The sequence below is a fragment of the Eutrigla gurnardus genome, assembly GCF_963514095.1.
Source record: "Eutrigla gurnardus genome assembly, chromosome: 8".
NCBI lineage: Eukaryota > Metazoa > Chordata > Actinopteri > Perciformes > Triglidae > Eutrigla > Eutrigla gurnardus.
In genome coordinates this window covers 18,627,740-18,653,803 of record NC_139922.1, presented here as the reverse complement: position 1 = coordinate 18,653,803, position 26,064 = coordinate 18,627,740, and the positions used below count along the sequence as shown (strand labels likewise).

The 26,064-nt window shown below is 41.5% G+C and overlaps 1 protein-coding gene across 3 annotated transcripts in view; it reads right to left on the bottom strand.

Annotated features, from left to right (window-relative positions):
- nphp4 (nephronophthisis 4) overlaps positions 1 to 26,064 on the bottom strand; it is a 129,694-nt gene that overhangs the window by 91,053 nt on the left and 12,577 nt on the right. For all 3 annotated transcript variants that reach the window (XM_084014468.1, XM_084014469.1, XM_084014470.1), the window contains exons 3-6: positions 20,923 to 21,092; positions 20,220 to 20,284; positions 10,513 to 10,662; positions 7,945 to 8,081 (exon numbers count right to left, since the gene is read on the bottom strand). In XM_084014468.1, coding sequence (XP_083870594.1) covers positions 7,945 to 8,081; positions 10,513 to 10,662; positions 20,220 to 20,284; positions 20,923 to 21,092 — 522 coding nt within the window. The remainder of the gene's footprint in view (positions 1 to 7,944; positions 8,082 to 10,512; positions 10,663 to 20,219; positions 20,285 to 20,922; positions 21,093 to 26,064) is intronic.

The following is a 26,064-nucleotide window of genomic DNA, read 5'->3' as shown; positions in this document are numbered from 1 at the left end:
AATAAAACGACAAAACAACCCCTGAAGCAGAGAAGTTGAAGATTATTTCCTCACTTAAGTATTCACACCTGAAAATTGCATTATCATTGTTGAATATTAACAACAAAGATTCTCATAGATTAAATGTACCGGTCAAAACTCCGGGAGGTGGTGGGAGGGGTGAGGATGACATATTAGTGAGCAAAATTGATTTAGTTGGGGACAATGCCATTTGAATAAAAAGGAAGTGCAGAAAAAGAAAGAAAGTAATTTATAGCGAATTTAGAAATAATAGCAGTCGGAGAGAGAAATGGAGAGCAGGCGGCAGCTGCCTCATTGTGCGAGTTTGAGGGAAATGGGTGTAGATTTTCAGAGGAGGATAAATTTGTTTTTGAAGGTTATTTCTTTTGTGCTCAAAAGGGAGGAGATGAAGTGAGTGAGCAAGCTTTCTTTAATAGCTCCGACTGGGACATAAGAAGCTCAAGGCAGAAAATGGGTCTTGACCCTGTAATCACTGAGTAGGGACATCATAAATGGTTGTGACAGGGCTTAGAGGCACTGATCAATAGCAGGGTCACAAGTCCCAATATGATTTTCTGAAGCCTGTTCCTTAATACCTGCATTGTGATGTCGGATGCCATTCACATCCGATGCCAAAGTGCGTCATCATACGTAGACGGGGGGTTACAAGGCTGTTGGTGTTTGGACAAAACAATTCAGAGATGAACACCTTCAACGGAGAGAAAATCATCTCATCAAGAGTCTGAACAAATTGGTTGCACATCTATCTTTTCTGTCATCATCATCATCATCTCAGTGAGAAGAAAATCTATTCATGTTCATGTGAAACAGCAGTGGTGACCGAGCTGTCAAAGCGGAGTTCGGCTTAAGTATATAATGAGGAGAACGACTTCACTGCTTCTATGACTCAGATAATTACATCTTTTCAAGCTTGTTTTGACAATAAAAATCAATAATGTCTCCTCTTATTTGTGATTACCCACATTATATCATGTGTGATTATTGGTTTGCCCATATTGGTGCTTATTTGTGTGCTCAAGCACAGAAAAAAAAAGGTAAAAATCGAGATCCAGAGTACGTTTGAGGTCAACAGACCCTGAGACCGACCTTACTCTCTATTACACCTCTTCTATGAACAAAAATAGCAGATAAGCAGACAGTCAGTGGAATTTGGAATGGGGCAGCATGGCATTATATAAGTTTTGAATTCTGGTCAAATAGGACCACTTTTCAGGCCTTTCCATTGAATTGCTTCCTCCTGAGAAAGTACATTTGTTTCCTGTATGGCACCATAAAAGCCATCAGCTATTCGTCAGTAAGTCTTTGTGTCGTTACTTTGTGAAATCAATGTGTAGGTGAGGACAAATTCACAGATGGCATCTTTTTCATCAGTGTGTGTGTGTGTGTGTGTGTGAGAGAGAGAGAGAGCAGATGAAATTATGTCCCACATGAGTTTCGTATAAGCCAATTACCAAGTGAGTTACACAACTCGGTTTCCCTTACCTTTGAAAAGCAGCGAGCAAAAGGAAAATGCTTCTCTGACTTTTTGTGTCTATCATGCATGTCTCACATCACCGTGAAGTAGCTGCTTGTCGGCTGTTAACTTATGATGTTTTCATGTTTTAACCACTTGATAACACCGCAGTCAGGAGGACACTGACACATCCTCATCTATGTCAAGACGTGCATGTAAGCATGTGTGTGTTTGTGTGTGTATGTGTTGCTACCCACACAGTGGATGTTAGCTCCCCCATATTGAGGGTGAGTCATCCATGGCAAGAAACAGTGGCAGCATCATTAGCATGCCGCTTTCATCCTCCCACTCCCCTGCTCCTTAACAGATTTTAACTGGCACAGCGCTTCCACTGATAAATCACTGTTGCCCTACTGCTGAAACACTCCCATAATTCACAACCAAAAATATTAAGTCAAACACACACTCATACTGCTGCCTTCCCATTTCCCTTCTCATGCCACTTGTCTCTACGCATAATATAATTCATGCCACTTGCATCCACTGTGCATATATTACGCCACCGTGAGCACATGTTCCGTTTAATTTGGAAAGAAGAATCCAACTAAACACAAACAGGACACAAATATGGAATATCATGGCCTTAAAGGATGAGGTTGTTACAATTTTGCCAACAAATTCACTGAAAAGTACAAAAAGCAATAATGTGCCTGTCTCCGAATACAATCTTCAACAACAGTTCACATATATAAATTATTTTTAAGGCTCCAGAAATGTCTTTAAACAGCTGGGCAGCAAAGTGTTTTGCAAAAGTTATTCCAACACAAATTGAGTATTTAATAGGACTATTTTCTGCTACAGGGTAATATACATTTGGTGCTCTATTAAGTATTTATAACAGCACGATGGCATATATGGGATTGACTCCAAACTGTGTGTGTGTGTGTGTGTGTGTGTGTGTGTGTGTGTGCTCATGGTAATGGAGGAACACTTAGTCCAGTGTAACAATGTGGCCAATTGATGATCTTTTTATCGTTCTTGGAAAACAAAGGAGCTCTAGGGCATTAAGGAGAAAGTTAGAATAAGCTTTGGCTCCAAAGGCAATACATAGTACAATTGGTCCTTTCCTAGAAAAAACAGTTGCACACATAAAAATAGGGTGACGAAGATTTGCCAAACGAGATAATGGAGTACTAAAGCTAATTGGAAGGATCTGCAAATGTTTATTACTTCATTAAAGTTTGATAGAAATGCTTATGTTGCCTTTGTGTTTTGTTCGGCCAACTGTCATGAACTCAAAGTCAAAGAATTTAACTTACAGCGGCAGTTCTGTTTGATTCACACTGAAGTATAAGGGTCACGTCTCTTCTGTAAAATAGAAGGTAATTATTGGAATTCACACAATAAACAGATCATGAAGGTGATCTCTGCAAATATCAGTCCCACGAAGGTAATGCCTTAACGCAGAAAAGGCCTTCTTATCACTCGTTTTTATTATTATTTAGTTAATAAGAACATAGCCAATGCAGCCATATCCCTCACACGCCACCTTTAAAGACCCTTGCCACACGAGAATATAAGAGTGGATCACAGAAACTGAAATTGTCTGAATCAGAAACTGGTTCAGTTTGGTGAGATTTCTCCAAACATTACATCAACAGAGGGAAAACTGACTCCAAGCCTTTCCTCCTTCAACTACTGTGTACTCTTTGTCTCGTCTGACTTACAGGTTCTATAACCAGCCGCCGTCTATTTCATCAGATCATTGGGTCGTCAATCATTATGAAGACCTGGATTTCATGAATAATTGATGTGAGCCGAGTGCATTAAACTATGTTCCCTTGCGCTGCATCAGTAACAGCGGTTTCAGGGCTAATAATGATAAGGAGAAGGCACTTAGCCGACACATCCGGAGGTGCAGCCAAACTCTGTGTCCTTAGAGAAGAATGTGCGCGACGCCTGCTATTTCAGAAACATACAACCGCCTTTGTCTTTTTTTTTCCTTCTTCTTCTTTTAAATAGTACCCCACATCCACAGGGGCAGTCCTACTTTGAGTGAGTTTTCTTCTTTTAGGACAAATGAAAACTTCCTGGAGCTTTGTTGCCAGAGCCTTTCTCCATTCATTAAGTCAGCCTAAGGCGTTCTGTTCTGCCTGCGGCATGGCATCGCTCCTCGCCTGCTCCTCTCCTCCTCTTCATCGCCTTCGGTGCTGCAGGTCTTTTCAGCACACAAGCCAAGGCGGTACATAATTTCTGACAAGATCTCAGGCCCCTTTCATCAAGAGTAATATATTTTATTGAAGATGTAGGTGAACCCTTTTTGAGGTGATTCAGCCTTATGTGGCTTCACTCAAACGCGGTGAAGGCAAGACATGAACAAGTGACCCCGAAGAATTGTGCTAGCTTTTTTTTTAAACATTTTTTATGGTAGGTCAGATTGGGTCTGGAGAGGTCCAAGACCCCAGTTCAAATAAACCAGATTGCTCATTAAAGCATGCTGTGAAGCTATGGAAGGCAGCACCAGCAGTTCACATGAAAAGCACACCATCTAGGGCACCGGATGTATAATATATGTGAAAGTGGACTGTGATAGTTTTTTTGGGGCTAAAAATAGCAATACTTATGGGGAGGATTATGTGAAGACTTTATGTCAGACGAGCAGCCAGCATAAAGGATTCGTCTCGTGCTGCACTGTACGTTCATACGCCACCCCGCTCCGCTTCATTTTTTTGTCACTCCATTTCTGCCTCGTTACCGATTTAAGAACAGACACGGCGGCGTGGAGTCACCGTGTGTGCGTGCGTTCCCTCGCACAACGCAGAAACTGAGTTGGTAGGTGAGGTGTCAGCATCACTTCAGAGACAGCCTGATGACAATCCAGCTGGAGTCACACTTTTAAAGGTCACGCGCCGATCACACACACTTTCTCTCTCTCTCTGTCTCTCTGTCTCCGTCTCTGTCTCTCTCACACACACACACACACACCCTTTAATTAAAAGCTGCAATCAAGCTGACTACTGCATGTATTAACACCTCTCACAGACATGAGAATGTCGTCATAGCAGTGAAGTTATAAAAGTCTGGAACATTTTACTAATCTACACAACTTGTGAAGACCTTCAAAGAACATTGCACGAATGAGAGGAGAGAAAAAAAAAAAAAAAAAACTGAACGCCAAAAATGAGATGATTATTCATGCATGCCACTTACCTCACTGTGGCTAAAGAAGACAAAGTTGTAGCCTACTTTCTAGGGCTGTCGTCGCTCCCAAAGCAAATTTATCGACTGATCAGTTGGTCGATTTAATTGACAGAACTGTTAATGCAAGTTTCTCCACAAAGAATCACACAATAGCCCCGCTTTAACCTCTCAAGACCTGGCGTCCACATGCGTGGACATCACATTTTGGGTTGTCTATACCATAATACTTAATTCTGCTTCACGGGGGCCCGATGTCCACATTTAAGGACACTTACAAAAACTACATCATGTCAAAAGATGATGCTTAGTTTTTATATTTATCAGGTCCCAATAAGCCCAAATAGCAAAGAGAAATTAAAAATGCATACCAAAAAATAGCTCAGGTCTTAGGAGGCTGAGATATTTTCACATGTTTTCTCGGAAATAAGGAGCAAAAAAACATAATTTCTATTTAATTCGATATGGGGTAATTTAATATACTGTATGTAATCAGCACAGGTGCTGCCTCCTTATTTACCAAAGTGACTGTCCAGACAAACCAATTGTCATACATCTACAGTAGACGTCAATAAAAATGACAGTTTACCAGCCAATCTACATTCACACCCGCACCTGTAGCCTCATGTTCTCTGTGCACTGAAAATAATTAACTTGCAGATACAAGCAGCACCCTTAGAGACAAGGTGAGGAACTCAGATATCTGAATGGAGCTCAGTTCTTAGTGAAAGGGAGTTGGTTATGTATGCTGCTCATATGAGGACGTCTCCTGGATGCCTCCCAGTGGAAGTACTCTGGCAACATCCAACACGGACAAAAGCTCTCTGGAAAAGACTTCACACTAGACCTGGAAAGCCTACCATGCCCCCAGGATGAGTCTCTCGCTTTGCCTGCAACTGTGATCAGACCCAAGCAGTGGATATGGACAGCTGAATGACAATTACTGTATGCCTGATTTTTTTAATGAGGCGCGTGCTTGATTTTTAATCAGGCATAAATAAGTCTTCCTTCATGCACCACGATGAATCTGGTAGTAGTCAGTGTTTTAATTCATGCTTATATGCACTGTGACCCTGAATTTTGACAATATATGCACTTTCAACCCGTTCTCACTGCCAAGGTGTTAAATAATGCAGTGCTCCTTGGCACCTGACACAGACATAATAACGATAACACATAAAGTCCGGTGAGGGCTTCAGCAGTTTGCCAAAATGCAAAAGCTTAGTCAAATAAAAAAAAAATCTTAGCCCCCATAAGCAACCCCTAGAGGCTTTAATGGTCATTGTCCTGAGGGTGGCACTGGCATTTGTACCTTTGGGAATACAAAATGGTAATTAAACAAATTGAATGGCAATGTGCCTGTTAAATTAGGATGTGTCCATTAATTAATTAATGCATGCAATCCCCTCTCCTCTCCTTTTTAAGGGCCCATAATCTGCACTGGGCCCTTCCAGAGAATACTGCTGCTTCTTTGCCATTGTGGACGTTTAGGAGAAAAGTGGGCTGATTGTCCATAAAGCCTCCCTTGAAATATAACTAAATTGAAATAGGCGTGCAAGTCTCTGGAGAACTGGCTCCATCCCGAGGGTCCGGGCAGTTCTGGAGGGAAGCAAAGTCAGACCGAAGAAAGGGCAGTGCCCTCCCACAAGGGTCTGACGGTGGCCCGAGGCAGGGACCAATGTTACACGCTCAATAATATGCTCAAGGGAACAGAAGAAATAGGAGAAATAGCTGAACCAGCTATTTCTCCCCTATTTGAAATTCTACTATTTTGTGTAGTTATGGAAGCACTTTCATTTGACTGTTCCCTTTTTTAAATAATGTTTTAATGAATTTAATTGTTTGGTCCCCTGTGGAGTTTTACTGTTTTTCTATGAACTGATGCAGATACAGGGTCACATCTGCTGGACCCTCAAAGATAAACACTGTGCTTTTGGCGAGTGACATTGCATTTAAATTGAACTTTTGTTTCTTTACGAAGAACTACAGAGACCCCTCAATTCATTTATTTTCTTTCAATTAGTGCACACAAAGGCAGCTAAAATCATAACCTCTATCTAACTAGCAATGTTGATCAGACAGACCAGGAACCAATGACCAACACGTTGGAGATGTGTCGCCGCGACTCCATCAATTATTTTGTATTTTGAACACCTTGTCAAATGTTGTAAGGTCAAATTAGGGCTTTTTTTCATTTATTTGCCTTTCAAATGTTGAAGAGCTTTTTGTGAGTCTTCACAAGGTCTTTCCCAATCTAATAAATAAATATTTATGAAATGTTTGCTATTCTGTTTTTAAAAGCAGGTACTGTGAATCCTAAATGTTTCTTGTGGGTTATGTTCTTAATAAAGCAATCATATTTTGCAAGAATGAAAAAAAGATCATAAACATCTTGTTTCTCCAAAAACCCAAACTCCCAAAAGAATTGCCATTGAACCGCTATGTTTCTTCAACCGCTATCTCTGCAGTCCCATGGAAACTTCAAACCACTTTGATGGCTTAGGTGTTTTCATGCAGATTCTGGACTTATCCACCAAAAAAGCCCACAGCCACCTGAGGTTCACTTGAACAAAATGGAATAACTTAAATGCTTAAGCAGTTATTCCATCATGCACTTAGTATACATCTAAAAAGGGAGAGGAACTACTTTTCTCGACTTAATAAAATCGAAACGCTCCCTTGATCCCCCCGTGTTTGAGTTTGAGCATATAGCCCAGAAATATCAAAGAGCAGCGGGAAAGTGATACAGAGTGACAGCATTGTCATATCAATTCTCATCACTACCAAAGACACATCTCACTTAGGCTAAAGTGAACAGATAGGGCCTGTGCAAAGCCACAAATAATTGCCGGGCCATAGTTGCACCTGTCAAATACTGTAAACCATCTGGGTTTCCGTAAGACAAGAAGAAAAAAAAGGGAAGAGAATAGAAAAGCTTCATTTAGTTTGGGGAGGCGATGTGCTTTAAACTGCAGTGGAAGCTGAAAAACGGCTTGTGCTTTCACACTCAAGAAACGGAAAGTGATAAATGAAAGCATCGGGCTGGAGAGGATAATCTCGCCAGAGGTGTTTCATGGCCACCGTGGCCATTTTTAATTTGAGGAGTGTTGGTGAACTGTTGCCTCAGAAGGATTAAATGTGTGTATTTGCATGTATATCCCAAATCTAGAAGGTGATTTGTTCTTCCCTTGTAAACACAACACATACACTGAGAGGAAGCTGGGTGTAAGATCGAGACATGTTTGCTCATTGGCATAGAAGCCTGGCCTTACTGTGTTATGGCAGTCAGCGTTGATCTGCAGCAGCAGCTGGCTCTCGAACTTCTCCAGGGACGGCTGCAGCGAGATGGTCAGTCTGTTCAGGGTGAAGGGCAGCATCTTGAGCAACTGAGGCCTCAGCAGAGCATCTCCTGGTGACAGTATGAACACACATATCTACATATAAACAAGCCACGGCATTTACATGATTACAGCAGATTTAAAGTGCTTCTGGGTCTAAAAATGAGATTTCTCCAAGTTTGTTTGCAGCTCAGAAAACGTGTGTTCTCTTTGGATTCCTGTGGAGGAAAATCTAGTGTAATAAACGTGTGTAAAATAGTTCTGAAATATATTTCAGTATATTTCTTTTTGTGACCCATTTGCAAAGTTCCCTGAAATTCTCCCATTATCACCAGGAAATGTATCATGGCACACCAGAAGTTCTTGAAAGCTGAAAGAAGAGGGGTCAAATAATGTGTGTGTGTGTGTGTGTGTGTGTGTGTGTGTGTGTGTGTGTGTGTGTGTGTGTGTGTGTGTTACTATCAGTATTTAATAAGTGTCTCACCCTCAAGTCAAATGTTATACACTCCCTTTTTAACCATGATTGGCTTACTGTCATATTTCATACTCCCTCACGGAGATATCAATTAGCTGGATGAGGAAACGCACCCACTTTCTTTGGCCGATGCTAACACAGCCAGCCTTCACTCTCTGACCCCTCTTTGATTTTGAATATATTGGATTAGACTTTTCTGAGGAAGAGCAGCTCCGTCTAAACGACTGCTCCATTGATTTGCGCTAAGCTACCTAATGCCAATCACTGGAATATTTACACCACAGAGAGAGATACCAGCGCTTGTGTCAATCAGTCCAACATAAACCGTTTCCATCTGGACACTTGGCGTAAATTGAATCGGAATCGATTGGAGAAAGCATCACAGCCAACGGATGAAGCGGGAAAAGCTTGTGAAGTCCACGATCGGCCATTTCAGACACAACAAAGAGGAAAATAGCCAGCGTGATTGTAATCTCTCCAGGAGTAATGTAGCCATCAAGCGTTGGATTGTTCTGAATGCAGCGTGAATATCAAACCGGTGGCTGTGGTCTTAAAAGGCAGCTTAGGTCTCTGCTGCTCACAGCCCCAGAACATGAAGAGGATTAGCCGGCTACCATACCTCCCACTGACTCCCAATGATTATAGCTCCGCACTGTCAGACTTCATTACATTTCCCCTTAGAAACTTACTTTGTAAGCACTGCAGACATTTCAACTTCTGATGGAACTAAGTCCCCCCCCCCCCCCCCCCCCCCAAAAAAAAGGCCACTATTAAGTACCGCGATGACTGTCCTGTTTGTTATTTTGGAAGTTGGAGAAAGACAAGTCAGCGCTTGCAGAAGTATGTTATGCAAGTTTAGCCGATATGTGCTGAAGGTGGTGGGTTCTTTGATTACTTAGATGGCCGCACCCAGAGTATCTGTCGAGTATCTGCAGTGTCGAGATCTAAGGCATCTCGTACAGTTCTTTAGTGAGCTGCACAGCAAACCAATGGGTTGGTACAAAGGAAGACAAAGTGAGTCCAACAGGTACTCTGACTGGTGTTGCCCATTAATTACCTAGACTGTGGCAGCCGGCCAAAGTGTATTTTGTCCTGCCACAGTGTCATAATGATCTGAAAATATTTCTACACTCTGCAGCGCCGTGAGCTTCTCTCTCTCTCTCTCTCTGCAGGGAAAAACTGAGCCCCCATCCCCGTTCCCTGCGTGACTGTTAACCAGCGCGGACCATCTAGGGTCACCTTCTCCATACTTTGTGGGTAACTTTTTTGCTGTGTCATCATCGCTTTGTGATTCAATTATTTACGAGTGCACAGTGTAAAAACACTCTGTGACAAGCAAGTAGAAGTCCTGCATTCAAAAAGTGATTTAAGTAAAAGTACAACGGTATTAGAATGAAAATAAGAGGATCATGACTAATGGCCGTCTGTTCATGATGGACAATACACTGGACTGGGTTAAGAACACCGAGCGGCCTCTTTTATATGAGGAGGCCGAGGTCCTTTACCATCTGCCAGACAACGCTGAAGATGTTTTATGAGTCAGCGGTGGCCGGTGTTCTATTCATCCTGTTTGCTGTCGTTCCCCGGGGCAACAGGTTGAGGGAAGCGGACGCCAACAGATTTAAAAAAGTGACCTGCGATGTTGTGGGGGTGGAGCTGGACTCCCCGACAGCGCTGGCAGAAAGTAGGATGCTTTCCAAGCTCCTTGGCATCTTGGACAACTTCTCCCACCCACTCCATGACGTGCTGGTCAAACACTCCACCAGTCATTCCACCAAGATGCACCGCAGAGCATCACAGGAAGTCATAACTTGCATTTATATTTAATAAACTTAGATAGATAGATCCCACTTCTCAGCATTTGAATCACTTATTTACACCGTGGTTGTGCTCTATATTGCTTGTATTTCTCATCCTTTGTTTCTTGTTTTTATTATTTACTTGTATTCTCTGCATATATTGTGCATAAGGTAACCTATGCTTTGTTGCACTGGGATCGTTGACCTTCCCAGTGATGTGAAGTTTACCTGTTGGAGAAGCTGCAATCCCTGGAATGTTCTCGTTCCCACATATAAGGACATTCTCTGGCAGGAGGTGCATGACAGATCCCAGGGCGTGGTGGTTTTTTATGGCACAGTCCAAATGTGCTCCATCAATAGTTTTCAGGAGAGTGCCGTCTGCAGAAAAAGACATAAAAACAAATTTATGCAGAACCGTTGAACTATTTCAACATGCATCTCATGACAGACAAGCAAACTGCCACTTGGAATACAAATGAGATAGATGCGAAATTCCAGCCCGCCATCATCCCCGACACACCCAAAGAATCAATCTCCTCGGTGCGTCGGAGTCTAATATTTCCTCCAAAGCAATGAGTCACAGACAACATGACACCAAAAAAACGCAGACCATTTTTCAATATTCCATTTGGGGTGTTGGTGACCTAGGTGCAACGTTCCATTACAGTGCGAGCGTCGTTTTCCGGGGCTGAAATGACAACCATTCAACCTGGAAAGGGCGCTCCTCTAGAAGAGCACGGCAGCGCAGACGAGGCACCGGGTATGAGCAATGGAGGTAGAGCGCTGTCATCGTTCAAGCAGGTCGTCCAATGACAAGGGTCGACCCGCCATTCCCCGCCACTGACACGGAGCACGGACCGCTTGGAAGTTGAAGCAAAGCGGCGTTTCATGCACCGCGTCTGTTGGCTTCCTTCAAGCCCGGAACGCCATCACAATCTTTCACTCTGACAGGGTTAATGATTGCACCTTCAGGAGGCATCAGTGCCAATCAATACAGGAAGCTCCATTCACTCCCGTAGGGCGTTTCAACAAGGTGACAGTGAGCAATCTGAACACGGGTCGTTAAAGATAGTGAAACGGTGGCGTCGTCTGAGAGCGTTTAAGTGCCGGGATGTGTTTTGGTTCTTTTTTGTCACGGTAAACAGCGTACGTCTAAAACCATTACGATCATTGCCAATTTCTGCATTTTCGTAGGTGCATGCATATAGGTGTATTCACTGCCCTGCCTCCCACTAGATACACGTAAGTGGAAGGCAAAGAGAGTCTCCCTGGAAGCCTACGATCCTTCTGGCTTCAAGTTGTGTGGAAGACTATTCATTTCCTGCATGACAATCACCCTAAAGATGCATTGAAGCAATGCCAGCTCTGTTTGAAGTCCCAGGCAGAGAGCAAGGATTGCTGACTTGCAAGGCTTTGCCTCCTCAGTCACCATACCTAAACCCCCAAACATTTTAGGGGAAAAGATGAATTGAGAAAAGATGAGACACACTTTAACATCACAAGACACTGCCGGATCCTTTGAAAGAGTGCTGGAATAGTGTGAATTTTCAAATTCTGCAAACGCTTGGAGTTTGAATTGACACCAGGACACCAGGATTCACGCTGTGATAGACATAAAATGATGGACGGCCCAAATATTAAGAAGGTATGACTTTGATATATATATATATATACGGCCCAAATATTAAGAAGGTATGACTTTGATATATATATATATATATATACACAGAAAATAAACTTTTTTTTTTTACTATATTTTAACTTAAAAAAATACTAAAGACGGTGTCATTATAACCTGCTAAACTTTTTATGGGAGGATATGAAAATGTCATCCTGGCCATAATGATTACAATTCACAATATTATCCAGATAATCATCAAAATATGCTTAAAACTGGTGCTGGTACTAAAACTTGTATAAACTGGTATCACTTTACATTTAGTTAAGAAACAAACACTTTTACTGCCTCTCACATAAGACAAACATTTGTTTTCAGTGACCATCCTTTTAAGTTTATAATCAAATAATCGTCACTAAGACGATCATAAATCAGGTCTTCCTGTATAAATAAAGGATAAATACATTTCAAAAACAGATTTTTTTATTCGGAATATTTTAAAGCAGGCTCTATTTTTCACTTCTATACCATCACCTTCTCTACCAATTAAAGATATTCACCACAATCAACTTATTATGAGTGTTTTTTTAATCCTATCTATCTCGTCCCTTCCCTCCCCATCACTGTCCCTGTCCGTTTGAGAGGATGCTATCTGCTTTCCCACAGTTCAATAAAAACAGGCTGCTGAATGTAATCCACACAGCTGTATGTATCAGCTTTTAAACCATCAGAGCATTTTTCTGTGTGAAGCTCGGCCCACAAGACAAACAAGTTTAATATTGAATACGTTGTATATATATATGGAGTATAGTCCAGACTTTTGTAAGGAAGAATCCAATTTGTTCAGAAATTGCCCAGTGCTAGCTTCCCAATGACTTTTGAATGAATTGAATGAATTTTTAAAATAATTCACGATGTTCCACTTCAAAACAAATTGGTAAATCCATCACTAACATATTGATGCTACTGTTATTCTTCAAAGCTACAGAAGTAATATTTTGACTTATGAAAAATAAAAAATACATCACGATGGGATCAGCTGAATAGCAGGTCTGAAAGGAGAGTAGAATCTTTGTTGAATGTATTTCAAATAAATGGTATCGAGGGGACTTAGGAGCGAGGGAGAGACATTTCTCTTAATAAAAGGAGTTCTTTTTCAATTGTACAAAACAAAAAGAATCTGATGAGTTCAAAGGAAGGATGGGTAGAATGTTCATTTCTTAAAGCCACTTTCATTTTTCTTTTTTATTATCAATTTCCAGGGCAGAGCCAAGGCCTTTATCCTTAAAGTCAATGAAAGGGGATTGAGAAGGAAAGAAGATAATGGAGAATATCACTGTGTTCTCCTCCCCTCCCTGTCCGTGACTCATCTCAGCCAAACCCTTTAACTCCCTCTAACGCTAAACTTACTACCCCAAAAAAGTGCTTATGTGTAAAGCAAAAAAATAAATAAAAATGTTTGGGGAAATCTATGAGGTTGCAGCACAGCATCGACTCTGTTCTACAAACGCTTTCAGTGGTGACAGCAGCTTTTGTTGAAAAGGTGTTTCTCACCATGAAGAAAAGTAGGTATGAAGGGAGAAAAGGGAGGTGTGGGGGGAGAAAGTCAAGCATAGAACTTTCCTGACACAGATGCTGCCCAGGTGTCTGCAACTTTTTCATCATTTATTTCTTGCCATTCATTATGCATCAAGCCTGGGTTTCAGTCAGATGCTGTGCATAGATTAGTAAAAACTACCCCAAATTTTCCTTACAGCGGTGGTGTGGTACATCGGAGTCAGTCGAGCGGCATCTTGGCAAGAGATGTGAAACCAAGGAAGTGTGTGTTGGTGGGGGGGAATGGCTCAGCATCAGACAAATGGATGCAGTGGCTTTGGGAGATGAGTGGGAAAGAAGAAAGTAATAAAGCTGAAATCAAATGGGAGGATTTTTGAGAGACGGTTTTACTGCCAACTTAGCCGTGACTTGCATTTGTTTTTATGTACGGTACTGTACTAAGCAATCTCCACTTTGGTGCTTCTGCATGTCACTTCCCAGAGATTAGGCATCGAACAGTGAAGCTAGCACTGATGTAAACCTCAGGCTTTCTAAAACAACTCCATATTAGGTAATTTGGACTGAAATGGCTTTCGTGAATTATATGATTTGTCTCTTGAACGTGAGACTACATTTTCATAAATAAAACTGATATCGATACTCAGAATCAGCAAGTACCCACTTGAAAGCGGTATAAGTGGATTCCAATTTGAATAAATATCAAATCGGCAATAGAGGTGCATCTTGAACGCACACGTGAAACAGCGGTTTGAATGAGAGTTCGCCTGAGCTCAATATGAGCCTAAAGTGGAACATGTTCCAGGTGGGGGAGCCACAACGGGGGGAAAACTGCTGTTTAACTTCATTATGTGTGTTGGAAGTTTGAAGTTCACCCAAACAGCAATAAAGCCCAGCGTAGGTGGTGAAAGCAAACACTTATGTGGGTTGCCTTTGAGTCGGATGTGCAGGGAAAACCCTTTTGAAAGCACCAGCAAACTTATCTTCGCCACAGAGAGGGGTTTTTCTTTTTTGGTGCATCAGTGAGAAAAATTTGTCAAGGCACTACCTTTCTGTCCCCCACACACAGACGTACGCACAATAAATTGATGCATCGTGGTGTTAATTCAAATTTAGATATGCTAATGTGAACACAATGTACCATCTGTTTGTCCTCTCATCACACCACGAGGGCCCCAGAGCAGCTCTCCATCCTTCTGATTCCATTTTCCCTTCGCTCCACTCCTTCCCCTTCCCTCCCAGTAGGTTGAGAGGAGAAGCTTAGATCAAGCCAATGAGCTTACTGCCTCCCTTCGTGCTTGTTTCCTCCCTGCCTCTTAGAGAACTAAGACTTTCAAAAGCCCCAAGGCAACTTCCTTTCCTCTATCTTCTCTCCTTTTCCCATTTCCTGCCTCTTGACCCTGACTCCAGCTCTGGAAAATAAAGAAGATTTGACTTATCTGCCACCGCAACGCTATTTCTTTCTATAGTGCTCCTTTTTCTGTTTCGATTCAGACCAACTTGTCTCCAATTGATATTTCTGCATTTGGGCTTTCGTTATTTGCATTGGTCCAACAAGTGTTTCATAGTTTGAAACTATGTTAAACTTCATTTGCCTTCATTTTCTCCCCAAAAAAATTGAAAAGCATGTTTATCCAAAATTCCCCTTATTCAGAATTGTTTTTTTTTTCTTGCTTTTAGCTGCACTTTGCATATGTTCATCAGCTTAGTGGTTGTATTTTTTCTCAAACGTAATCTGGCGATGTCATTTAAAAACAATCATTATAATCACGGAAAATGACAAATAGGAATTTTTAGCCATCCCATCACCTTGCACTTCTACTAGACAAACACTTTCCTTCTTTCTCTTTGAATGTAATCATGTTTACTATCTAGTTGTATCCATTCATTGGCAGCCACCAGCAGTCTATACACTGGGACTTTTTCTACGATGAAGGCCTGTTGTCAAAGCTGGCTGGACTCTGTTATGATCGAATTGAGGAAGATCTCAATAATGCATCCATTCAAATTACAATTTATGTTTTGATTCAGATTCTTGGCGTCATGAGTTGTAGAAAAAGGGGGCAGTATTTTCCTATTCGTACTTCCTAACTCTGATGAGTCTGTGGTGCCGGGCAGTGTGTGTGCAACCAGGTTCCTCTGCTTTTGGATGAGGAGGAGGGGAAAAAAGGTTTTTGGATTAACAACATACTGAAAAAATATATAGTTCATCATAAAAACACTCAATCAACCTTTCGTCTGCATTATCCAGTCCTACCACATCTAGCGGCATTACAACAGGAAGAAATTGGTTAAAGTGATAGTTCGGAGTAAATTGCACCCTAGGTCATTTCCACCAAGACATCCAGCCAAATACCCCCTCAGAAGCATTTTTAGCGATGGTCAGCATTGGTCAAGATAGGGCGATCAGCCGAATGGCTTAGTACTAGCGCTATGGTACACCAGGAGTTTATTTAAAAGAACACTTGCCTGATAGCTTCTATCCTTCAGTGTTTACCCAGCCAATGCCGTGACGCGAGTTTCACGCGGCACGGCATCGGCTGGGTAAACACGGAAGTGGCGTCTACGCTGCGGTAGCATAGCAGCCGAGGATAGAAGCTATCAGGCAAGTGTTCTTTTAAACTCCTGGTGTACTTACAAACTTTCAAATGCCTTGTTTTGTGAGTACAGACCCTATGTGTACTACTGAAGAAGTTTGGTAACATTGCATGCATTATTAGTGGGGTTATTTACAAGATATACACACTGTATCATAGCGCTAGTACTAAGCCATTCGGCTGATCGCCCTATTTTGACCAATGCTGACCATCGCTAAAAATGCTTCTGAGGGGGTATTTGGCTGGATGTCTTGGTGGAAATGACCTAGGGTGCATTTTACTCCGAACCATCACTTTAAGGAGTATGGTGATGGTATCATCCGACTCCCAACTCAACTGATATTAAACGCTTTTGCTTGCACCGATGTCACACCAGCAGCTGCTGAACCTAAATGAAAAAGTAAGGTGTGCCAGTGCCCAATGTATAAAGTTACTTTGAAGCCCTGCAGCACCTTAACAGACAAAGCGCTTTACATACCTCATTGGCTACAGAGGTACTACGCAAGATTCTGGCCTCCAGATCTGAAGCAAGTTGGGGTTCGGTGACTTGCTCGAGGGCACTTTTACATTTGGAACAGATGAGCTTTAAAAAGTAGTGCTAGTGCATTTCTGTTTTCCAATGGCATGAGATGACATTGGATTTCGGGGCTAAATGATTATCCTTGTCCAGTCCAGCTAAAGACTACACAAAGACTCATTTAAAGCTCACCTTGCAGTTTTCTATCCAACTGTTGATCATGTTGCCATGCACACATTACACCATTCATGCAATTTTTGTAATAGCCTTTAAGCATTGCAACTCTAGCGATCCCCTGACATTTCATCTAGTGCTAATTGTCAAAATTGTTCAGGAACTCTGTGACCCCAATATGCAGTGCAACTTTGTATGAATATGCAGTGTTATGCATGAAATGTGGGCAAAGATTAAATAATGACATGCAGTAAACTGTCTGGCCAGCTGGAAATTGAACCAGGGACTCGCTGCTCTGGGCATTTGCACTCGTGTAATATGTGCTCTAACCACCCAGTTATCGGGTCACACACAGGATTGATTCTCCATTGATCTCTTAGAAACTGAGATACCCAAAGGCATACATTCTCTTTTCATTAGTCGATGAACACATTCTCCATGCAAGAACATATCAAATGTAACTTTTGTTGCAAGTTGTAAGGCAGCAAACAATTGTCAGTGGAGTATGAAGACAATGACAACATTTTGTACTGAAAACCTCAGACAGACCACTGACCTATCGGTGTACTCCAGAGGACAGAGTGTAATTACTGGCCTTGCAGCAGACAAAAACCTCCTTTTTGTAAATAATAGGGCTGAGGTTTGTTTGCTATTCTCATAGATACGTACCAGGAACGTTCATACAGCATTTATAGATGTAACCGACCCCAAAGACACACAGGGACAAACACAAGCTCGTCCTAGTCAATATCCTGGTGGTCAATATTAGCTTCTTTCAACAAGTTTTTCCCAATTATATAAAATGCTTCAAAGTTGTTATGAACCAATATGTGAAAACTCTAGATCTCAGATCTACCAAATCACTCCCCGAGTGCGCTACCTGGCCTCAAGATGTACATTTGAGGTCAGCTCAGAAAAACTGTGGACGGTTTAGATTATGTTTACAACAACAGCCTCCTCATTCCGCAGTCTCGATCCAAGAGGGGCACAGCAGGGGTCCCAACACCAGCAGAGGGTAGCCCAGTTGGCATTTTGTGTTCTCTCCAGTGCCAATCCAACACCAACGCAGCCCCTTGTGTTTTGCACCCAGGTGTTTTCAGTCCTGTCACGTTCACAGGGTGCCATTTGTTGTCTTTGATTGGTTGCCAACATTCAAGAGGGCAGGTCTTGCGTAATGTGCCACGGCCCGAGGGCAAATGCCAAAGAAGATAAAGGGAGAGGAGTGATTACCCGTATGAGAGTGGCATGCGGAATGAATGCAAAGAGAAACGTTTTGTTGAGTCTGTGAGAGGACGATGAATCCTAACCCTCATCCCTGACGATTTTTGGTTTCTGCCTACATCTATTTATTAACCTAAATGAACTGAAACCAACTGAGAGCCGGCCCAGCCACGCAGCCGGGGGAGTGACACAGTCCGTTTTTTGGACTTTGTCCTCGCTTAAGCCCTCAGCTTGTTTTAGGACTACAGAAGAAGAACACTGTTGTAATGATGATAATGGGCGATGCATGCTTTGACTTTACATGTGGAAATACTGCTATTAAATTCATTCACTTTTATTCAATTCAACTTTCAACCCCAACTTCATTTGCAGCACTACAAGGAGTAAATGAAGATATTATTCTGGAGGAAACAGTATTTTTCAAAAACAAAGTCAGGCAAACTGAATAATGTGGAATTTGTAATGAATGAAGGATAAAAACAATGTCGCCCTCCAGGGCATGTATTTTCATTATAATTCTTTCACACAATCAGACAAGAATGTAAGGGAATGTGCCTATTTCACTCCAGCACCAGACCATTTTAGATACTTATTTTTTTCTTTTCAAATTCACATCAAGTAGACTGTGTGTTCCTGTCACAGTGGATGAGACTGAAAGTGATATAAAATAGAATAAAAAGGGTTGTGACCATTAAAATAAGCAGCAAGAGTGACAGCAATGTGGCCCTGAGAACAAAAAAAAAGCCACGTCCCACTAAACAACAGGCATGTGGTTAATAATTCAGCTAGTATAAGAGTCCGTTTGAGAGAAGGTTTTCTAATATTTATGTGACATGATAGCCAAGACAGGAACTCTGGCTCTCGCTGGGCGCAGTGTTATTCATACTGTGAGGCACTACGGTGTTTTGTAATTCATAGCCTTGGTTTTTAGGCCAAGTGAGGACGTATCTAGACCAACCCTGAGCTTCAGCAGCAAACTCAATAATTCAAGAAGATTTGTTCTCAAATGCTAAACTGAGAAAAAGTCTAATATTTAAAGATAATACAATCAATAGTTCATCAAAACCGTCTTATAATAGCCGTTAAACATACTGGTATCACTCGACATTTTATGGAGAAAGAAATATTTGTATTGAGCCACAAATAAGACAAACAACTTTTTTTTGTAAAAATGAATTGAATAATCCTAAATAAGGTAAAATGATCATAAATCATAAGTTCTTCTGAATTAGAAACAATACTTTTGTATTTTTTTTAAACCAGTGTAGTGGATGGACTTACATAATTCACCATTGTTCTTTGTGGTTCTTTACACTGTTGTGTCATGCAGTTATTTATTCAATGTTGTGCATGTAGGTATGATTACTCTGGGATCGCCGTCCCTTTAAATTACCTACGGTATGTTGATATGATGACGTAGAGCCCCGTGCTCGTGGGGTGACTGGACGTTGCCATCTTGTTTCTCAGTGCTTTTTGCTAGTTCAATAAACGAGGCACACATTTTGTGCGCTCAACTTGTTGTTTCTTGCGTTTCGATGCAATTTCCACACCAGTCTCTTTTTTTTCCACTTCTCTACCATGATAGCAAGCTAGACAGCTTTTTCAAGTCACTGGTGACGATATTTATGATTATCCCCATATTCGAAATTTACCACAATCACGTGATTGTGAGTCTCTTTTATTGCGATCTGCGATAAATTCCTCTATTGCCCCATCACTAGTTGTGAATTCACACCCACAGTAAGAAGAATAAGGAAAGAAGTAAGTAATAGCGTTCTTCATTACCTATTGTATGTAAATGTTAGGTATGCTGAGTGCAAGAAAAATCACTATGAGAGCTTTGGAAATAACCTTGCACATAGACGCCTCGAGGAGTAAATAGGAGTAAAAAGTAAACTACAACAATAAGCGAAACTGGCCGGAGGAGAAGATATGATGGTCAATAATACATTGACCCTGGCTGCCTGGGAATACTTTCATTTCAAGCCAAACGCAGAGAGGAAGCTGAGGTCTGCTTTAAATGTATGGCTGTTTGTCTTTTCTCTCATTTGGACTTCTCTGTTTGACTGTCCTTCCATGCAGTTGCTCCATCCTTCTTTGATGGTACCTGGCAGAGCATTCAGATAGTTTAACTATTTGTGTTTTCACTGCCTATTATCATTTTATTGTTTTCTCACAGCACCTACTACACATTACTAATACCTAAAGTGAATAGATCTACACACAATACATAGTATATAAAAAATGTCCTTACAGTCAACAGTGTCCTTCAGGAGGGGATGGAGGAGGCTTCTTGGTGATCCATGGTGTAGTTTCAGCCTAAGAGATTAATTGAAAACAACCTGAATGAATGAATAGAGTCAAATGTCGTGCCAGCTACATTTAATTCTAGTGCCAACAACTAAACTCGTTTCTGCCCTCCTGTTCCCACCTCAGACAGCCATGAGTCACAAATAACAGATATACAGTGAATTCTCCCTCTGCCATTTCACTCTGTAAAGTAGAGGTTGCATGAGCACATCTCCAACCACCCTTGCTCTTTTTTGGCTCTTTTTTAATTGGAATTTTTCACCTTTTTACTCCTGTATTTATGCATTTCGATTGTATATTTATCTAGGTGTGCTTTTTTATTAAGCGTCTATAGCCCTGTGTTTTTATTGTTATTGCTACTGCAGCAAGCCAATTGTCCCTCAGGGACAAATAAAGGTATTAAACTTGACATGGCTCCCTGACCTTCCCCTCTCAATCCAGTGTGTTGACAACATCACAAACCCTGAAACTGCTTATGCAAAGTAGATGTTCTGCAAACACGCGATAGGTATGTATAATAATCTGGAAGTCCCGGGGTGATATTGAAGCAGCAACCCCCTCACCACAACCACACCTGTCCTTGGACCATCTCCTCATAATGAACCAAATTAATACCCCGGCTGGTGTCATTAGGATGGGATAATCACCTTCTGTCCCCATCAGCAGCCTGAGCCTGTGGCCTGTTGGTGAAAAGTTCCAGGACAGTGAAGCCTCGCCCCAGGGCCTGCTGGGAGCCGTTTGGCCTGCGTGACAACGACACCAGCTCCACAACCACCAACGTGCTGGGCAACCGCAGAGACGTATGGAAATACAGCACCTAAAGGAACCGTGAAACACATGGAATGAAGATAGACGTTATAAATCCAGCATCTTTGATTTCTTCAGAATGCAGCTTTAAGTATTTCTAATTAATTACGTTGATTTTAAGACCGAATTACGCATCAAAATGTGGCATCTGCAGGTCATGGCAGCTTTTAAACCCAGTAAGCATGTTATATGGTACATCTTTAAATTATGATTATAGAATAAAACACTGGTATTTAGCTCTTTTAAACACACTGTTAAAATGTGTGTGTTCTGTCAAGAGTTTGATTAAAAGCTGTCAGTCAGCCAAAAGGATGGCATGTAAACAGCATGTTGAGAATCACTTCAGGGAAATGACATAAACAAGTACAGATGGTGCACAGTTCCCTGGCACCTAGCATGGCAGCTTAGAGCATCCTCTCCATGCTAACATAGAAGTGACTGCAGTCCAGGCATCGTCATCATAGAGTAGAGTAGAGTAGAGGGTTTTTATTTCAAATATGTCAAAATGAATACAGAAAGTGTCATACAGAAAACAAAATATTACACAACTAGAAGGCATCGAAATATATGAAAATATCCCTATGCCTATTTTTTTTTTACATGTCCGAAAAGGAGTAGGAAGATGTATACACTAATTTAATCCAACCCCTTCTCCATGATTCAAATCCTACCTATATTTTATTATATTTTTTTTTACTTTACAAGTACAACATACATTTTTTGTCATGTATTCCTAATAGATAGATATTACGGTTTCTTGCATATTCATTTAATTTGACCAAAAAATATATAAACGTATTGAGGTATTTTAGAATCCAAACTATAAATTAATTCAGAATTTAAAAATAAAAAATGAAATACATACTAAATAAATAAACCTGAGTGGAAAAAACAAACAGGAAATTAAGAAAGAATAAATAACAATCAAAACAAATAAACAGCAATAAACAAATATATAAGACCATCATACATGGGGGAGCAGGGGACACTGAGAATGAACGGTTGGACTCATTTATGATTTTACAATAACAAAAAAAAAACATGCGGCATAGGAAAATGATAACATAGAACCACAAACATATTTCAAGGTATACATGAATCTGAAATGACTGGTATGCTGAATAAACTGAAATTGGCTTCTGATGGCCACATATGAAGTCACTTACTGGCATATTTCTTCATTCACCCATCCATTCACTGCACAGCTTAAATGAAAATGACACCAGAACGGATATGTCACTGGCTATTGATCTGCTGAAAGCAAAATACTAACATGAGGTCAGGCTGAATGAATGAAGCGAATCGAAATGGCAGTTCAGTCTGATTATCGGGCAAAACGCTTGTTTCTCTCCGTAACAATCATAGAAACTTGCATCCCTTACTTGGAAGAGAATAACTGAAACCTTTCTTCATTCGATTGTTGTCCTGATTTCGATCCTCTGTGGTCATGTCATGCATGCTGTTGTCAATCCCCATATTGCACATCTCTAAACGGAAGGAGCCAAACAGCCATGGGTTGACAAGAATACCTGATTGGTGAGTGTGTGACGCCAAACAGCTCACATTCAAGAGACGGCTACGTCCTTCCCGTGAGCTCTTTAGAATTGTATGGGGGATGTGACCTCGCTATTTTTATACAATTTCAGAGAAAGACCGGCAAACCTTTTGGGAGCCTGTTTGTAGTCCGTGCCAGGTAGGTGCAATTGTTTACAGACTCTGATCTGCCATTCAAATGGGAAATAATAGCCTACCTACGGCAGAGCCACACTGATTTACATGAATAAAGGCCTGAATATGATAAAAAGACCCACAAATTCTTTGTGATCTATGCAGCCCCAAGCACAATAAAGCCTGTTATTTTACAAAGGCATAAAGGGAAGCATGACAGTCTCAACAGAAAAAAAAATGGCATAAGTATACATGAGCTACCTTGAAATACAGAGCCAATTTCTCCCAATCCACTATGGCAGTGCTTGTTCATCTTCAACCCAGCTATCAGCCACCGCAGAGCATGTAGAGTCAAATTCAAAACCTCGGAGGCGTTCCCATTTCGGCCACATCAGTCTTTTATCTATGTGCGTGGCAAGTTGACATTACTAGTTTTCCAAAAACAAACACTGCAGAAAGCAAATGGAAAACGTGGGAGGCGAAGACCCTCGACGTGGTACGATTTAGTTAAGTGTCTTGTTTCCTTATAGTCACCGGACGTTGTCTTGCCGACAAGGATGTTGAGATTCACAAAATAGCTCAGAAACTGGTGTGTCTGGTAAGATTAAAGTCTCCCGCTGGAGGTGATTTAAACATTGAAATAATGTCTGTGAAGGCTTTATGAAGACAACGGGGAGAAATAGGTAACACTGTCTGGTAATTTGACATAGAAGAATCTGAATTTTGGAGGAATCATTTACGATTGGAACATTGAGAAAAAAGTAAACATGTGAAATTTTAACACAGTATCTCAGTAACTGACTAACTTCTTAGTAATGGCACATTTTCCAGTACTGAGCATATGTATTGTGTGTGTTTGTTCAGCTTGAGTTCAGACAAACATTCTAGCAGCAGCAAACACTGTCTGAGCTGTGAAAGTAAAAATATCCCCTATCCCAAGATGCACGTCATTCAGTATTCATGGCCTGAAAACTTTACTTTCACTCAGTTTATTTATTTATTTATTTTCCTCCAACCTTAACTCCCAAATCAAAGCCACATCTGTGACTGAACTTCTCTTGAACCTATCCCAAGCTGTATTAACGAGACATTTTCTATCATCTCCACCCAAGTCCCCCCCCCCCCCCCCCCCCCCCCCCCCTCCCTTGTGATAATGTGAAATTTACATTGTGGTCAAAGACATGGTCTCAAGAGCAATCCAAAACGTGGACATTGTTCATGACGGATTTCCAATTCAAAGGTAGAATTTCTTTTTCATCTGCCTCACTGCTTTGATATACTCCCAAATTGATTCTGTTCCAAAGGGGGAGGGGGGAGGGGGGGGGGGGGATATCTCCTTACCCAATTTGCAATAATTCAGGTTTTGTTGTAAATGTTGAAGAAAACACGCCATGATTGGTTATGAATATTTTGAGACAGATTAGCTGAACTAAAGATAAAATAGTGTCAAGGGTTGTAATTTCATGACATGTGAGCAGATTTGCACCGTTTTTCCGTGCTGGTAAACCATGTTTCCGCCGCACCTTCAGCAATGACACTTTTCGTAAAAATGTGTCTACTTTTCCCCAGAAGTTCACGTTAAGACAATGTTATGAGATCTTGCTCCTTGCTGATGCCACGGGAGCGCTGGGAGAAAACAGCTTGCATCGGCAGCAATGCCAGGCGCGGCATATGTCGGACTTAATGGGAGGTTATAGTGCGCAGCGACTGTCAACAAAGCCGTAATCGATTCTCGCATGGGGTGAGAATCCCCCACTCCCCCCTGCAACTTGAGTAAAGCGGGCGAACTGCAATGGGGTGACATTAAAACATCATCAGCACAGAGGCATGTAGCTTGAAGTCGCTGTCAAAACCAACAACCAGCCTGTCTGCAGCTTCTGGGCGTATTTGTGGCTGACGGACAACTTAAGTGTGGTAGAAAAGAGGCGAATGAAAGTGTGAGGGAGCTGGTGAGAGATGTAAAGCTACAGCAGAAACTATAGAGTGAGACAGATAAAGGGAGGAGATTGTGATGGTGGTGCTGCCTTGAATCATTTTAGATAATAGTAAACCGGTGCAGCAGGTAAGAAATGAATTTTTATGGTGCCCTCGAGACAAAAAACATGTTGTGTGGGAACCTTTTTGAACAAATTCTATCAGCATAGCAAGAGAGAGGAAGAGAGAGAGAGAGCAATTAATCTTACATTATAAATCCAATGATTTGTAATATGTACATGAACATTTTAACAGAAACCTGTGTAATAGCTTCACAGAGTCCTATTAGTGGCTGTTGGAGCTAAGCAAGCAATTATGAAGCTCTCATAGTGCGATCAGGCTGTAAAAGCGGAGGCTAATTCTTCCGGCCCCCTCGAGGTGGTCATTCAATGCCTGACTTGTGGGCAACTGGGCAAGCAATGAAGAGGGAATCACATGGCATTGCACCAAACAAAGAGGCTGCAAATCAGCATTGGTTTTTGCATAGAGGTCCAGAGCAACTGGGGTGTAATTGACAGGGCCCGGTTGTTTGACCCCTGGTGGCTTCCTCAAAGAAAAGCAAACTGGGCCTTTCCATTTGGCCAACAAGCTGGCTGGGAGGATGGGAGCAATAGACTATTGCCAATAGTGTTAGCTACCTGGGACTTGGATTAACAGGCCATCTCCACATGTTTTCATGCCTTCGCTATTCACATGTTAAGCATATGACACGTGAATGTGTGTGCACGTGTGTCCAAGATGAATAAATGCTTTAGCCTCATACAGCATTGAACAAAAGCACGCCTATGCACAGGCTTTAAGAGCTTCCCCATATGTACTACTGTCTACCTATGGCCTTCACACTGGATGGGACTTTGTTGTTGTTGTTGTTCCCCATCCTACAGAACCTCCCCTGGCTCCCTGTTCCACAATGCATCCCCTTCAAATCCTCCTCCTAACTCACAAAGCCCTCCACCACCACACATCAGAGACTGAACCGATCTGTGCACATTTAAAACACTACATAAAACCCACCTTTTTAGATCTGCCTTTAATGTGTGACGACTGCTGTTTATTTTGTCTATTGACGATTTGTTTCCATTTTAACGGTACTTTAACTGTAAAAAGACTTTGAGTACTATGTAACGTATATATTCCTATTATTATTATTATTATTATTATTATTATTATTGAAATCAAATGCTCAGCTCATGAGGTGCTACGAAGCTAAGCAGGCACATGCACTCAGGAAGATTCTTGACTGTAACACTCTGATACTCGTTTTGGCAGCAAAGCCAGTGTTTTGAGTTGGAGGGGAACTAGAGAGAGAGCGAGATACAGTAAGTCATTTGACAGGCACA